The sequence below is a fragment of the Sander lucioperca genome, chromosome 9, assembly GCF_008315115.2.
Source record: "Sander lucioperca isolate FBNREF2018 chromosome 9, SLUC_FBN_1.2, whole genome shotgun sequence".
NCBI lineage: Eukaryota > Metazoa > Chordata > Actinopteri > Perciformes > Percidae > Sander > Sander lucioperca.
Window position 1 is genome coordinate 11,502,053 of NC_050181.1, and position 14,751 is coordinate 11,516,803.

A 14,751-nucleotide genomic window follows, 5' to 3' on the forward strand; every position below is an offset into this window, starting at 1 on the left:
ATATAAAACATATTATATAAATGAATTAAAATGGCTCCACCCAGCTGCAACATAAAAGCCATGAACACATTAATCAATAATAATACTGTAATATACATTATTCTAAAATGGGCCATTTTTTAGGGGTGAGTACTTCTTCTGCCATTGGTTAAAATAGTCTACCTAATTGGGTCACAGAAGCTGATGGGTCAAAGAATTTGGTGCAGCACCTGTTTGCACGATTTTGCAATTTTCACTCCTACAGTCCTTGAAGGCAGCATCAGAGTGGGTGTGGTGGTTTGTGATTGAGAGCTATGAAGAGCAGCTGTAGTAGTCAAAAAGGTTATAATAATTATTATAACCTCGGTGCTGTAGTCATGGAGATAGCCGGCCAAGGACCTCTTGGACATTTTTGACTAAATTCATATTCATCATCAATTACATGTTTTCTCCCTACATAATGGTCTAAATGCTGTCAAAACCTTCTCCACACAGACATTTGAGTTGTCACCATGATCACAATCAAAAGATATTTTTTCAAGACCTACTTATGGCACTGAGAAGTATTTATAAACAACAATAATTACAAAATGGCTTACAAATCAGTGGTCATAAGACAGGAATGCATGTAAAAATCATCATGTCCAATCATCATGCATATTTCTTCTCATATCACAAATATTTCCACAAATGTACAAAGCAGGTAAACATCTGCTGTGGGAGTTTAAATACATAAAAGACATGGTATTGTTTTTTGTTATATTACTTTCAACGTTATAGTTATATGGGCTAAATGGTCCCAAACTTGTGAGATATACAGTATTAGAAGTTAAAGGCATCTATATTGGTTTTCAACTCATATACAATGTTCCACAAACATGCTGTGTTCTTGTGTAACTGATTAACATCCACACAGAACATCCTCATGCATGAGAGAGGAATGCAAAATGGAAAATGAATCTAAACAGCAACAACAACAGTAATTCAGTATGGGGGGAAACCATGTGATTTCACGACCTGTGTAAAGACTCCATGTCTATTAAACCAGGTAAAATGCATGATTCTACATGCTGGCATGTGCCTGAAATGTCACTGAATTGAGCACCGTGGGTGTAAACGTAATTATTCTAGTATAAACTTTCCAACAAACAAAAACAAAACAAAAAAACAACTAATAATGTTGATCTCCATTAAAGCACCATCACAAAAGGCATAATTTGTTTTCTTAAAGTGCTGGGTTGCTCCTACTGCAGCCCTGACCAATCCTAAGCATATTCAGTAGCATTTGTCGACAGAAAGTACATGGACCAACACATTAGACTGTAAAACAACTGTTAGAATATGTGAATCGGTGCCCTGATATACATGATTTTATCACAAAATAAATACAGCATTGTTAAACAGAGCTACTAATATGAACCGGTAAGCTGCTGCTCATATTACACACAGACACACACACACACACACACACACACACACACACACACACACACACACACACACACACACACACACACACACACACACACACACACACACACACACTCCTAAAAAATAAAAATATTATACACCCTAATACACAAACACATTCTCTGTCTTGGTAACAGATTGCACATGGTTGGTGGTGGACGTGGTCCCAAGGTTTGTTTCATGATGAAGCAGTGAGACGTTCAGCCTGGACACTCTTTGAGGTTGACCGGACCGAACGCACCAGACAGCCTGTCGAAAGAGACCGAGTCGCTGTTGATCCTCATGTCCTGGATGCATCCCACAAAGGATGATGTAACAGGGAGCATCTGTTGCATTGACATCTCTGCAGCAGAAAGGTACATGTGGTGAATTTGCGGTATGTGTGAATAAACTAAAATTAGAGTAACTAAAGTAGATTAACTCTCTGATTAACACTCACCAGGAATGCCACCCACATACAAGGAGTCTTTGGTCAAAGTTGTAGTGGAAGATGGTGGTCCAATTTTGTAATTGTCGATTGTGTCCACATGCAGTTGCACAACATTTTTCCTCTTGATTACTAGAAGACACATGGACAGTGACTTAATGCAAAAGATGATTCATGTCAGTGTCCCAACAGGTTCTAAAAGCATTTTTAATTTGTCTTGAATTGTCTTTTGTCATGTCTTTTCATGACTGTGTGCATTTTACCTGAAATTTTATGAAACATTCCATCACATAAAGAAGCTTTGGGCTTCACCGACACCATGAATTCCCCTTTGCCATTGTTTGCTTGTGCCACTACCTGTAAATGGGTGCATGTCCAAACACAGTGCTTTTAATCACATGTACAGTAACACACACTTAAAGTAAAGACACCTTTTCAGTCGAGGTTAAATGTAGAATTTGTTCTGTACTGTTAAAGTCCCCAAAACATGGCCAGAAAAGTAAAAAAAACAAAACAAAAAAACAGCTGATATGGCATCATCAAACTGACAGTCAGGCTTCACCTCTCCTTTGAGCATGTAGACAGTGAGATAGTGGCTCATTGCAGGTCCATACTGGTTCCTGCTGGAATCACCAACATGTAGCAGGAGTCCAGTCGGACTCCGCGGACGAATATTAAACAGCAGCTCAAAGCTGGTGCCCAGAACAAAGGAGTCATCTGAAATACAGAAAACAGATATCATCATTGGTTGTCATCATTGGCATTAAGTATTTAAAAAAATGAGGAGACAGCCATGAAATGAACATATCATGGAGACTCTTTTTTATGGGTCTCATAGTTTCTTTGAAGGAACTGACATGTAACTAATTTCCTAGGAAGTGTCTTTGAATTCTAATTAGGTACTAATTATAGAGAAAATGGAGACACTGTTCCTTAATTAATCAATTCCAATTAATATCTAGTGTGTAACAGATAGTCTTTTACTCAGTGCACAGCTGGTAAGTTCAACATTAAAAATGTAATTGTTGTACACTATTAACATACGGGAAATTTAACAAATATGTACAATAAACATTTTAAAAAATACAATACTTGGGTTAAATATATCTCTGTTAGTTGTTCCAATACATTTCTGTGGATATATTACCAACTACTTATATATAACATCCACATTTTTTGTATGTAACTCATTTTTTCCACACTCCTTGTCAGAATACTAACTAGGCAATCGTTAAGAAATCACTAGACCTGTAAAATAATATATGTTTACATATTTTCTGCAATCTGTATGATATTTATGTGAGAAATTAATGTTTGTATTGCTCAATTGAAGAACCTTTAAAATTCAAATATGATCACTCACATTCCTCTTCTTGGACATACAGTGCTCAGCATAAGTGAATACACTCATGCTAAAGTTGACTAAAAAGAGGAATAAAAAATCATCTTTTGGAAATTGATCTTAATGCCTTAATTAAAAAAATGAGGAAAAATGCAACCTTTAAGGAGACCAATTGTCTTTGTGAATGAATAATGTATCGTAAATAAATAAATGTTCTTCCTTAATTACTTATTTCACTTAGCCTAATAGCTGATTTGATTTGCATTGAGAGATGATCTTATGGAAAGTACCCCATGCCAATCTCTAGGTATGGTGAAGGGTATGTGATGATGTGGGGCTATTTTAATTCCAAAGGCCAAGGGAACTTTATCAGGATGCATAGTATCCTGGATCCATGAAATAACTGGCAATTGAAAATAAAAATCTGCCTGCCTCTATGGGAATTTAACATAGGGGTGTGCTTACTTATGCCCACTGTATTTTAAGGAAGAACATGTGTTTATTTACGATACATTATTCATTCACAAAGAAAATTGGTGTCCTTAAAGGTTGGATTTTTCCTCATTTTTTTTAATTAAGGCATTAAGATCAATTTCCAAAAGATGATTTTTTATTCCTCTTTTTAGTCAACTTTAGCATGGGTGTATTCACTTATGCTGAGCACTGTACTTTTACCTTATTTTAGGAAAAAAAGAAAGAAGAGAAATCCCACTCATGTCCATTGACATGTCAACCTTAGCACCTTTTCAGATATGTCTTTACAATATGAGCTTTTTTTTATTAGCATTTTGTGTTATTCACTTGTTTAGGAGGCAAATTGTGTGGATGCAGTTGCAATTCCTACTGATCACCGACAGAAGCTGATAGAGATCATTATGGTGGTTAGAAATGCTTCTGCAGTATTATCAGATTGTTAACAGAGAGGTGTACTCACTGATGATGACATGAGCTCCATTCCCTGAGAAATAAGCTCCTCTTTGTGTCTGTCCCTCGAAGCAGGGGCCTGCAGCGTGGTTTGTGGTTGGAGTTGAAATTGGTGCTCCATTCATTTTAAAATTGCGAATGCAGCCAGACACACTTTGCTTTGGAAGAGCCTTCAACTAAAAGTAAAAAAAAAAAAAAAAAAAAAAAAACATTACAAAGACATCACAATCTGTGAATGAATTAATTGAGTGTGTGCTTGAGTGAATTGGCCAGTGAGTACTTTTTTTTTTTTTTTTACCTTCAGCTCTTTGTGAAGGGACTCCGGGGCACTGCCCAGGTACACAGGTGACACAAATTTCTGCATGGATGTCAACTCAGCATTTGTCAGCTGACCATCCTGGGCTCTGATCCCATCTACAACCAATCGAAATTTCTTCTTCTCCAAACTGAAAATGACCTGCAGGCAACATATTCACCATATGCATAAAGAAAGACAAAGCAGATTTGTTCTATCATGTGGACTGAGTGATGCCATGGTAGCATCAAAATACATTAGTTTAGTATGAGATGAGTTGAGTTCACTGACCGAGTGCCACTTTCCATCATTGTACTTCTCCCTGTTGAAGATCTCCTTCTGTTTGCCTACAGACAGTCTGATCCTGCCTTTGGATATGTATAAAGCAAGATGAGAGCGCCCTTCTCTGGTAGCAGCAAAGAACAGCAGGCCCTCAGGAGCTCGAGTCCTGACATCCAGAGAAAAGTGGGGCCTGGAGAGAATAAAGACAGACACCATCTTAGTGTTTGCGTGTGATGGCTCTGACATAACTGTAGCATTCTTCCTAAGAGGACACACTCAGCCAAGCACACTTTTCATTTAGAAATCTTCCATGCGTGCATGCCGTGTGTGTATGCATGTGAAATGTGACGTAAGACAGGTTACTCACCTGGGCTGCAGGACCTGTAGTGGAAGGCTGTAGCTCAGGCTGCTGACAGGGCCGCCCATGCGATAAGCATTTTGAACCAGGGCTGGTAATGCACATGCTGATAGACTCTCATTTATCGCCTGCATCACAACATCCTAAAAGAGCACAAACAAACAAAAGACCCACTCAGCACAAGGTACAAAATTGTCCTTCTAATCAGAGTTTGCTCACGTATATCTGGGGAAGTCTCCAACCTGGTTCAACTCTGTCAGTGAATAAAGATGAGAGGGTATGACAATGTATAGTGGTCAGAATGACTACAATACAAAAAAAAAAAGTCTATGCTGTACTAAATTGGGGGTCCTGAAACAGAAACTAAATATCTTCTACATAGGTGAGAACACACACATGTTGTACACTGAATAAATGAATGCAGGGCATCAACTAACGGTTCTGTCTGTTTTTTTGTTTTTTTTAAGATTAATCGACTTAAATGTTATGTCAGAAAAACAGTCCAAAACCTAAATATATTCACTTTACTATCATAGAAGACTGAGGAAACCGGCAATCATTCCTAATTCGAAGCGAAGCTAGAGCCAATTTATTTTTTAATTTTTGCTTTTAAAATGACTGTCGATCTACTACTCCATTAATCGACTAATGCTTTTACGCAGACCAGATGTCACCCGAAGAGAGTTAACAATCAGAATGTAATAGTTTATATAAATAGCCATGTACATCCCTCATGTAGTTAAGTATTGATGATAACTGGTTGGTCAGTGTGGATCTTATAATTACAGCTACAGAATAACACATCAGATGCTTTGTTTTGGTTATGTTGAGGTTTTTTTTTTTTTGGTCATATTTTGAGTAGTAGCGCAACCCCCGCAAACATTCTGTTTACTCAGAGGTGTGTTTGGTTTCGACATAGTTAGGAATTTGAAATTGTGCTCGTTCAGTACAGCATACAGGACAGTTGTTGATTATATGATTTAAGTGATTTGGCATACACTCCAGTATAACAGGGGTGAACTTGTAATAGAGTTGCGGAGATCATTAAACAATAAACAGACGCAAAAACCTTTTTTGAGATGGCTCATGAAGTCCTGATATTATAGAAAACACCAATCATGGATAAAGAAAAAATAAACAAACAGTAAACACAGTGTAATATCATGTGTGATATCATGATATGGATTATGACTGAATTTCACATCACTGTCTCTTCTGTATTTTGGATTTCTGTTAATCCTTTGATTAAACATTTCCTTTAAGTCTAGACTGTTAGTGTCAACTGATTTTGCAGTTATATGGACTAATGCAGCAGCTTAGAATTCATTATTCAGGCATGTATTGTGGGTCAGGGGTTGTTGGAGAATAGATTGTGGTGGTGATACAGCCTACGTTAGTCGGATGTTCCAAATCAAATGCATAGAGCTTAGTAAATTATGACGGGCATGCAAGATCCACAGTGATCTGAAGAAATGCCATCATGCTTTAATAATATGTCTGAACACAGTAAGCTCTGCTAGGCCTCGCATATTTCACCGTGAGGCCGAGCTTAGCTGGGAAAACCAACCAACATTTCATCTCAGGAAATGCTTACAAACTTCCAGTTGGCTACATAATTTATTATAATGCAGATCAGTGTTTCTCAACCTTTATGCTGGGGTGCCATTCTGTGTTTCAAGAGATAGGAGACTGATACATTTAGGTTTGGTAGTTAAGTCAAGACGAGTTTATTTATGTAACCATATCTCACATGGCTTTACTGGTCCACAACAGGGAGAGTTTCCATTTAATATGCATTTTAACTTTAAATTATTAAAATTGGTGTCCCTCTATGTCGATAGAAGTAGAATATACAAGTATGTCATGATCAAATTCACATGAATGTTGTCAGATAAAACTGGGTCACGGGCCAGAGAATGTTTAATGATGTGATTTTATTTGATAGTGAGATTACGATTTATATCATTTTATAACCAGGCATGTTTGTGTCTGAGTGTTTCCATTAGGTATGACAGTAAGTTAGAGAACATGCTTGTGAATGACTGTTAGAAAGTGGTTCACTACGGAGTTACAAGAAAGAAAGAACGAAAGAAAAGAAAAGAGACATGAGCTGATTTCAAGCTTGTTATTCACAAGTTTTTGTTTGTAATGAATGGATCTTTAAATAAAATAGACAGAAATACAATACATTTAGTAATTCTTATGATTATTGGGAATGTTCATGCAACTTTTTTATTTAGGTACACTGCAGATGAATGAGCTTGTGCATAAGCAACAGAACATTGTGCTTCAAGCTGCCAGTTTTTCATGTCAATATTAAGATTCTTGTCAGCATCAGCAGGTCTTAGGGCTCCTTCTTCTTCATCTCTGAAAACAAGGCAGCAAAATATAATGTAAACAATGTCAACAAAGGAAATACTATGCAATTATCAATTTACCCTCAACAATCATATTATACAGCAGTTTCACTGCACAAATGTAAAATAAGTTACAAAAGGGAAAGAAAAAGATGGGTATGACTTACTGCTAGTGAGTGGAATCAATCATCAAGTCACCATGTTCATAATGTACATGCTAGTTTTGATAGTTATACCTTTAATTAAGATGGATTGATCTAGTAGTAATCCAATAATGCCACTTAATTCAAAGGAAAGAGAACCGAGTGGATTTGCTTTGGAAAGAAGATTCAATTATGCCACCATTATGTCTAGTTGTTCTTACTAAAACAAACAAACACTCACCTTCTTAGAGCCGCGGTCCAGCATCAGTTGAGCAAGACTGTCAGCAGTACACACATCAAGCAAGACATCTCCAGAAGCCTGGAAGGAGCTGAGGTCCTCAGCCTTGTACAGATTGTCTGGCCTGCAAACAGAACAAATGACAGAGATAATATAAACACCATACATCAAAGAACATAGATATTTGGTGCGCAAACAATCACTTTGTAACTTCAATAATAAAAGCTGTACATAAATCTTGAGGTATATCAAAATGATGCAACTGTGCCATTGGGGCTGGGTATCACCACTGATTTCCTGAATCGATTCCGATTCGCAAGGTCCCGATTCAAATTAATTTTTGACTCGATTCAATATCAGTTCGTGAAGTGATATTTCAGTTACAATACTCATTCGGCTTGGATATGAAAGAGATTCTCAGAGAACTAATGCTGTAAATTGTACAAGGAACCCAAAGCCCGCAAAGCAGTTACATAGAGACAGAAAAAAATTTGCTTTCTTGCAAGTGCAGAGGGTGTGATGCAGAGATGGTATACCTAAAGCCATACATCTGTGATAATGGCCATGGCCTTCAACAAAATGTAGCCTAACTTTGGAGCATTATTTAGCATGACATAGATTCCTTAGATCGTCTAGTTTTCATATGATACCACTATTTTCACTCTAGCTTCAAAACGGAGCTTCTTAAAAGATTGATCTCGGGATTTTATGAATCAATATCGTAGAATTCAAATGAAAATTGATTTGAATTGGAAAATCTGTTTTTTTAAACCCAGCCATATATGCATTGCAAAGTGAGGAAATATTACCGTCTTGTGTAGAGGTTGGAAATGCAGCCCTTGAACTTCTCTTTTCCCAGGAACATGGAGCCACCTGTGTCAGGTATGGTGCTGCCACTCTGACTCTGCTGCTGACCCTCATCTTCATCATCAATAAGCAGCTGAATCCTGTTTGGAAAAATCATCATGGTGTTGTTTTGTATACTAGCTTTAGATTCAAGCAGGTATTAAGTAGTTCTGTTTTTACTGCATTGTATTTGGCAATGTCTATTTTTTATTTACAGTATGTGGAACTGAGCCCATATACCTCCTTATCATTGGAATAAAATCAAAATCATACCAAACCACTGACTAATGTGTATATATGTTCACATTATTTATAATCTGTTTGAATGTAAAAGTCATACCTTCCACCTCCTCTGGTTACAGTCAAATAATGCCACTGGCCATCCTGATATTGGTTGTTGGATTTCCAGATCTTGTCGTTGAAATTGAGAATCACATAGCCACTTTCCAACACAAGAGCCATCCCATTAGCCTGGAAAACAGTGCAAAAAAAAGATAAAAGGTATTAAAGTTCTTCCTGCTGTCTCTCACAAATCCTATCGCATAAAGTCACAATTAAAATATCAGATTTCAAAATAGATGTGAGGACTGACCAGCTGTTTGTCCTGCAGAATGAGACCCTCATTCTCTGTGCTCTTGAATCCAAGGGAGACAGTAACGTCATCGGCCAGACTAAAGCCTGCGAGGTCAGCTGACAGCGAGCTCCCCAAGCTGAACTCTGCTTTACGAGAAATCTAGACAACAACATTACACATCCGTTGATTAGTTGACTCCTAAGTGTGGTTTGGGCAGTGATATGAATGCTGGTATCAGGTTTGGAATGCAGAGGTTAATGTCCTACCAAGGAATCCGTGGGACAACCTTTGCTGATGCCCACTTGCTCATCAACAGTTTTAAAGATGTTACTCAGCTTTATATTCTTCAAGCATCCTTTGAATGGCTGCATGGTGATCTTATCTCTGTGAAGAGGAACGGTAAAAACAAGTTACTCTCGATAAAGTGGCAAAAGTTTTAACTTGACTCACGACAAACAATAATTAAAAGGAAGACTGATAACCACGTACCTTTCCCTCAAGTCCTGCGGGGCACCACCAATATAGAATTCTTGAAATGCGTCTTGGTCGTACGCAGCTTTGGCTGAAGCCACTTCTTTATTGGCCAAGCGGACTGTGATTCTTCCCTTTGTACTAACGAATAGGATGTCTGCCCAGTCACTTAGCTAAAGGATAGAGGAGCAAGATGCAGTTGAATTAATGATTATTGATTTACAAATGTTATCCGATTGAGTAATGGTAGTTGTCAAGAAATAACCTGAGGGACTGCACAAAACAAAACAAAAACTTCTTACCGGGAATGTTTTCTCGTTAGTTGTTGCTGGTGCTTGGAGCAAATTGCTACGCAGGAAAATGACGCCCTTCTCTATCGTCACGGTGAAGTAATTGTCCTATGTTGCGGGGGAAATACAGTATAGTCAAATTCTTGCAAACAGTACATTTAGTTCTATTCAAAATGTATCAAAACAGAAGATTTATAAAGCAAACATATGAACAATAATTTACCTCACTTCCGATGTATAAGAGCAGGCCATTTTCTGAATGAGTCTTGATGGTCATATCGATGCGGAGGATGCTAGGTTTTATACTATCCATGACCACTTTGCCATATCCGGTGCCTTCATAGTAGTCAGAATCCACTGGGATTACATATCTGGATAGAAAAATAATGTTTAATAAAACTTATTGTTGCTGCATGTTGAAATAATGTTACAGGTTAACGTGACTGCAGAGAAAGCATAGACACATTTTTTTCTAGTTCAAAAACTTCATTAGTTTAGTTATTCCCAACACTGATTATACTAGGACCTACCTCTTGCAAGGAGTCTCTGTATTGATCCCCTCTGCTTTTTGGAAGTTGTAGAGACTGATGACTTTGTCGTTAAAAGAGGAGAACTCAATGCAGCCTTGGTACTTGGGGTAATTGAGAGATGCTGGCGGCTGAGGAGAAGCAAAACAAGAGATGTTAATTAAACAGAGGTATTATAAGTCCCAAGCTAGTTAAAAATAATTAAATTAATGGCATTGCTGTTCTCATTTCCTTGTTGCTTACAGTGAAGCTGTCAGGGTAGCCGCCAACGTAGAAAACAACATCACTGGGACTGAGGTCCAGGAGGTTCTTGTTCTCTTTTCCTTGCTTCATTTCCTCAATTTTACTACCGACTGGGTTTGAGGTGATATCTTTGGTGAGGATCATCTTTGCATCTTGGTAAATCCTAAATCGGAAGAGAGAAAGGAACATCCACATCACATTTACAACAGTCACAAATGTCCTTGGTCTTTTTCACTTTAAATAATTAACTATGTTGGAAAACAATCAATTGTAAATGTAAAATGTAAATAAGACTGAAAAATGAAAGATGCCATAACTGTGCACTTTCATTTCACAACACTCAAAAAACAGGTGGATGCCTCAGAACCGTGTCAGATTACCTCTGTAAGTCCACTCTATCAAACTTGGCTGGCTCAGATGAAGACGTGGTGACGACACCCGTTTTCATCTCGTACTCGACGCCGTTAAGCTTGTAGAAACCGTACAGCACGTTGCTCCTCAGAACCATACCGATGTAGTTCTTAGAAGACTACAAGACACAGTTTGTTAATGCCTTGGGTACAAGCACAAATTAAATCTCTATATTAAACCATATGCATTTGGAGTCCCTTACATCTTTATTGCCAAGGTACATCACAAACATGTCTCCATTGTCTCTGGCCTGTCTGCGTCTGCGTCTTCCATCACCCCTGCCTTGAGGTCTCTGCAGCGACAGAGAGAGGGCTGTGTAGGCCTTCAGATCCTCCAGATTTTTTGGCGCACGCATCTCCACGTAGCCATTGCCTGTGAACTTCATCGGGATCACAATCTGGAGAAAAGACACAAAAAAGGGAAATTAGACCTATCAAGGAAAAAGAGGGGACAAGTTGGTTTGTTTTGGGTTTGGTTATGGATGTATGTACAAAGTGAGACCTCACCCTGTTCGCTGCATCCCGAGCTTGTTCAATGAGCTCTTTGATCTTCCTGATGTCCTCAGATATGTTGGTAAATGGTGAGACCTGCGAAGTCAGGTTCTCCACCTCCGAGATCTTATCATTCAGAGATGGGATGGTTTTCAGCAAGTCCTTCACTGAAAGCAGAAACAACTTGTAATATGTAGAAAGCATTGTCTTTTATTCCTAAACCCTAAAGTACATAAAAAAGTGTTGCCTAATGTGCCTAAAGATATCTTTTCAAAATCTCACCTGACTGGTCCACATCATCCAACACGTTGCTCAGGTTGGAGTGCACAGGAGAGACACTGATATTGCCAATTTCCTTTCTGATGCCATTCAGTTTGTCCATAGTGGCGTTGGCTGTGTCATTGGCTAAAGATGCCTTCCTCTTGGCTTCATCAATCATACCACTGATGTCATCTGATTTTACAAAATGAGTGATTAGGGGAAATATGAACCTTGTCAATAGACTCAGACACAATCAGTTAAATAGTCCTGCTAAGGCTATAATGCCTTGACTTGTTCTACCTCTTTTGATGTCGTTTAATTTGTTCTGTGCATTAACCAGTTCTTTCTGAAGAGCTTTCTTCTTCTCGTCAGCGTTCTTCAGGCGTTTCTTCAGGTCAGTAATGTCGTCCGCAGCCCCTAGAAAAACAAGAATTAGTGACTGAGCTTTTGGGTTATTTTTTAAAAACAACTGTTTATTGGTAGGGCTGAATACCTTGAAGGTCTGTCTCTGCCGCCTTTGCATTTTTCAGTAGGTCATCACCAGTCTTCTTAAGGTCTTTTGCTCTTTCTGTGAGTTTCTGATTTTTTACATTCTATAGGAAGAAAAAAAAATATTTTGGTTAAAGTGAAACTATATTCTAAAATAGTTTCATATATACATATTCATTCATAGAAGCCTGTACAGTTTAATTATGTTAAAGGTATCACGTCTGTGACTTACATTCAGGGCGTTGTCGGCAGCAGCTTTAGCCTCATTGGCTGCAGCCTCAGCAGCATTAATTGCATCTGTGATGTTCTTGTAGGCGTCAATAGCGTCTTTGGCGTTTCGCACCTCAGTGCGTCCACTTGCGTCCTTCACAGCACTGTAATACAGGATAAGAAGGTAAGAAAAGAAACACAGGACACATGGAGAATGGATGCAAACGACACACATCTTAAATGTTAAATGTTTTGCTTAAATGGATTCATTAGACCTCGGGTTATAATGAGATTGTGTGTCTTCATTGTGTGCACAAAAGACCTACTCCTCAAGTTCCTTTGCCAGCTTGCTAAGTTCTTTGGCATGATTCTCAGCAGCGATCACAATGCCCTCCTTGGCTGCGGCTGCGGCAATCTCATTCACCTTCTTGGTCAAGTCAGTCTTGGCACCATCCAGTTGTGCTGCCAGCTGTTCATATTCCTACAGAGAAAAAGGAGTGGGTGCAAGTTATTAATAACAGCAGGAAATTCCTTTAAGCTTTCTGCAGAGCACAGCGAGCGAAAACATGGATCATTATCTGAGTGGACGACATGTTGGGACCTGACAGCTCGATCGTGAGATGAGGCTTTTTATTATAACATAGCTACAGTGTGTCAAAATGTTTTGGCTCATGCTGAGAAGCGACAAAATATGAGATATGCAAGTGTATCATTCTGAGTACAGAGAATATTTAAGGCAAACATGCAGGTAACAGTTTGCCAAACTTACCATTTTGCTGTCAGATAGCATTTTCACCAAATCCTCTGTTTTCTGCAGCTCATTTTTGGCCATGGCAATTTGGTCTTCAACAGTCTTCCGCTCCTTTTTTAAGTCTTCGATTTTTTTCTGTAATGAGCACATCAGTCAGTTCAGAGTACAACTGTGGAAGGCCCATACACAACCTACGGAGCATTCTTTACTTTATTTATATAAATAACTTAATATAACCTTAATTAACTTTAATGTTATAAACCACTACATCCCCAATCATCATTTATGCACTGCTTGTTTATGAAACAAATGCATAAACTTATATTATACATATGACCCTCATTACAATTTCTTTCCTCACTAACCATTAACCAACAAGCCCACGTGTTTCTCATAACTGATTAACTAGTTGACTTGTGAGTTATACCTGCAACACTCCCAGTGTCTGAGCATTAAGTCCGTTCTGGGCGTTGGCTTTTTTCAGCAAGTCCCCTGCCTCCTTTAAAGCCTTGTCCAAGTCATTGAGCTTGGCCTCGTAACCCTCAAGAAGGCCCCGAAGCTTCTCTGCTGCGGCCTCATTCTGGTCACACTGCTTACTTACATTAGCTTTGACGTAGTCTAGCACTAGAAAATAGAACAGAATAGGTTAATGGACTTTTTTTTTGCAGTGATGTTTAACTTTGATAAAGCAATTCTTGAGGGGTTTGGAAGAATTTTCTGTCAGCTTCTACTGACTATGACTATAGACTAAGTATCGTACGTTTCTTGGCCTCGTCTCTTTCTTTCTCAGCAGCTGCCTTCTGAGGGGTGAAGTTCCTATTCTCCATCTCCTTCACCATGCGCTGAGCATCTTCTAGCATTTTAGACAGGTTTTCATTGGGCACATCACCTCTTCCTGCCTCCTTCAGTTGGTCCAGCAGAGCTTAAAACACACACACACACACACACACACACACACACACACACACACACACACACACACACACAAAAACACACTCAGTCAAGCACTTATAGTCAGTGCTAATAAATTTGATTGGATACCATTATACTACCTATAAAGATAAACTATTGATGTAGAATCTACATCAATATCTACATTGTAGATAAACCACATTTAAATGCAGAAAACAGAAGAAAAGTACAGTATGATGTCAAAAGAAAGTTAAAAAACAATACATTAATACACTAAAAGACAGGACAGAGTTGTGCTGCTGAATTAAATGTTTACCTTGGATTTTCTTGAGCATGTCTTGAATCTCTGAGTCCACATCTTTAGCCCTCTTGTGGGTTTTTTCAATATCTGCCACTGCCTTGTCAGCATCAGCAGCCCTCTTATCTGCCTAAATAAAAATACATACCGACAATACACATT

At 38.4% G+C, this 14,751-nt stretch overlaps 1 protein-coding gene across 3 annotated transcripts in view; it reads right to left on the reverse strand.

Moving 5' to 3' along the window:
- Window positions 1-524: 524 nt before the first annotated feature.
- LOC116046047 (laminin subunit alpha-3) overlaps window positions 525-14,751 on the reverse strand; it is a 55,202-nt gene continuing 40,975 nt past the window's right edge. For 2 of the 3 annotated variants that reach the window (XM_036004772.1, XM_031294175.2), the window contains 30 exons: window positions 14,608-14,719; window positions 14,140-14,301; window positions 13,807-14,003; window positions 13,398-13,514; window positions 12,955-13,109; window positions 12,651-12,792; window positions 12,423-12,522; window positions 12,230-12,346; window positions 11,951-12,121; window positions 11,684-11,835; window positions 11,380-11,574; window positions 11,147-11,295; window positions 10,767-10,929; window positions 10,527-10,654; window positions 10,220-10,367; window positions 10,009-10,104; window positions 9,725-9,879; window positions 9,502-9,619; window positions 9,254-9,394; window positions 9,002-9,132; window positions 8,625-8,762; window positions 7,819-7,939; window positions 5,087-5,220; window positions 4,729-4,909; window positions 4,441-4,599; window positions 4,153-4,318; window positions 2,439-2,593; window positions 2,140-2,233; window positions 1,889-2,008; window positions 525-1,792 (listed from right to left, as the gene is read on the reverse strand). In XM_036004772.1, coding sequence (XP_035860665.1) covers window positions 1,650-1,792; window positions 1,889-2,008; window positions 2,140-2,233; window positions 2,439-2,593; window positions 4,153-4,318; window positions 4,441-4,599; window positions 4,729-4,909; window positions 5,087-5,220; window positions 7,819-7,939; window positions 8,625-8,762; window positions 9,002-9,132; window positions 9,254-9,394; window positions 9,502-9,619; window positions 9,725-9,879; window positions 10,009-10,104; window positions 10,220-10,367; window positions 10,527-10,654; window positions 10,767-10,929; window positions 11,147-11,295; window positions 11,380-11,574; window positions 11,684-11,835; window positions 11,951-12,121; window positions 12,230-12,346; window positions 12,423-12,522; window positions 12,651-12,792; window positions 12,955-13,109; window positions 13,398-13,514; window positions 13,807-14,003; window positions 14,140-14,301; window positions 14,608-14,719 — 4,260 coding nt within the window. In that variant the 3' untranslated portion in view covers window positions 525-1,649. Of the gene's footprint in view, window positions 1,793-1,888; window positions 2,009-2,139; window positions 2,234-2,438; window positions 2,594-4,152; window positions 4,319-4,440; window positions 4,600-4,728; window positions 4,910-5,086; window positions 5,221-6,780; window positions 7,445-7,818; window positions 7,940-8,624; window positions 8,763-9,001; window positions 9,133-9,253; window positions 9,395-9,501; window positions 9,620-9,724; window positions 9,880-10,008; window positions 10,105-10,219; window positions 10,368-10,526; window positions 10,655-10,766; window positions 10,930-11,146; window positions 11,296-11,379; window positions 11,575-11,683; window positions 11,836-11,950; window positions 12,122-12,229; window positions 12,347-12,422; window positions 12,523-12,650; window positions 12,793-12,954; window positions 13,110-13,397; window positions 13,515-13,806; window positions 14,004-14,139; window positions 14,302-14,607; window positions 14,720-14,751 lie in introns of those variants that run through there. The other variant, XM_031294176.2, reaches the window with a different exon arrangement.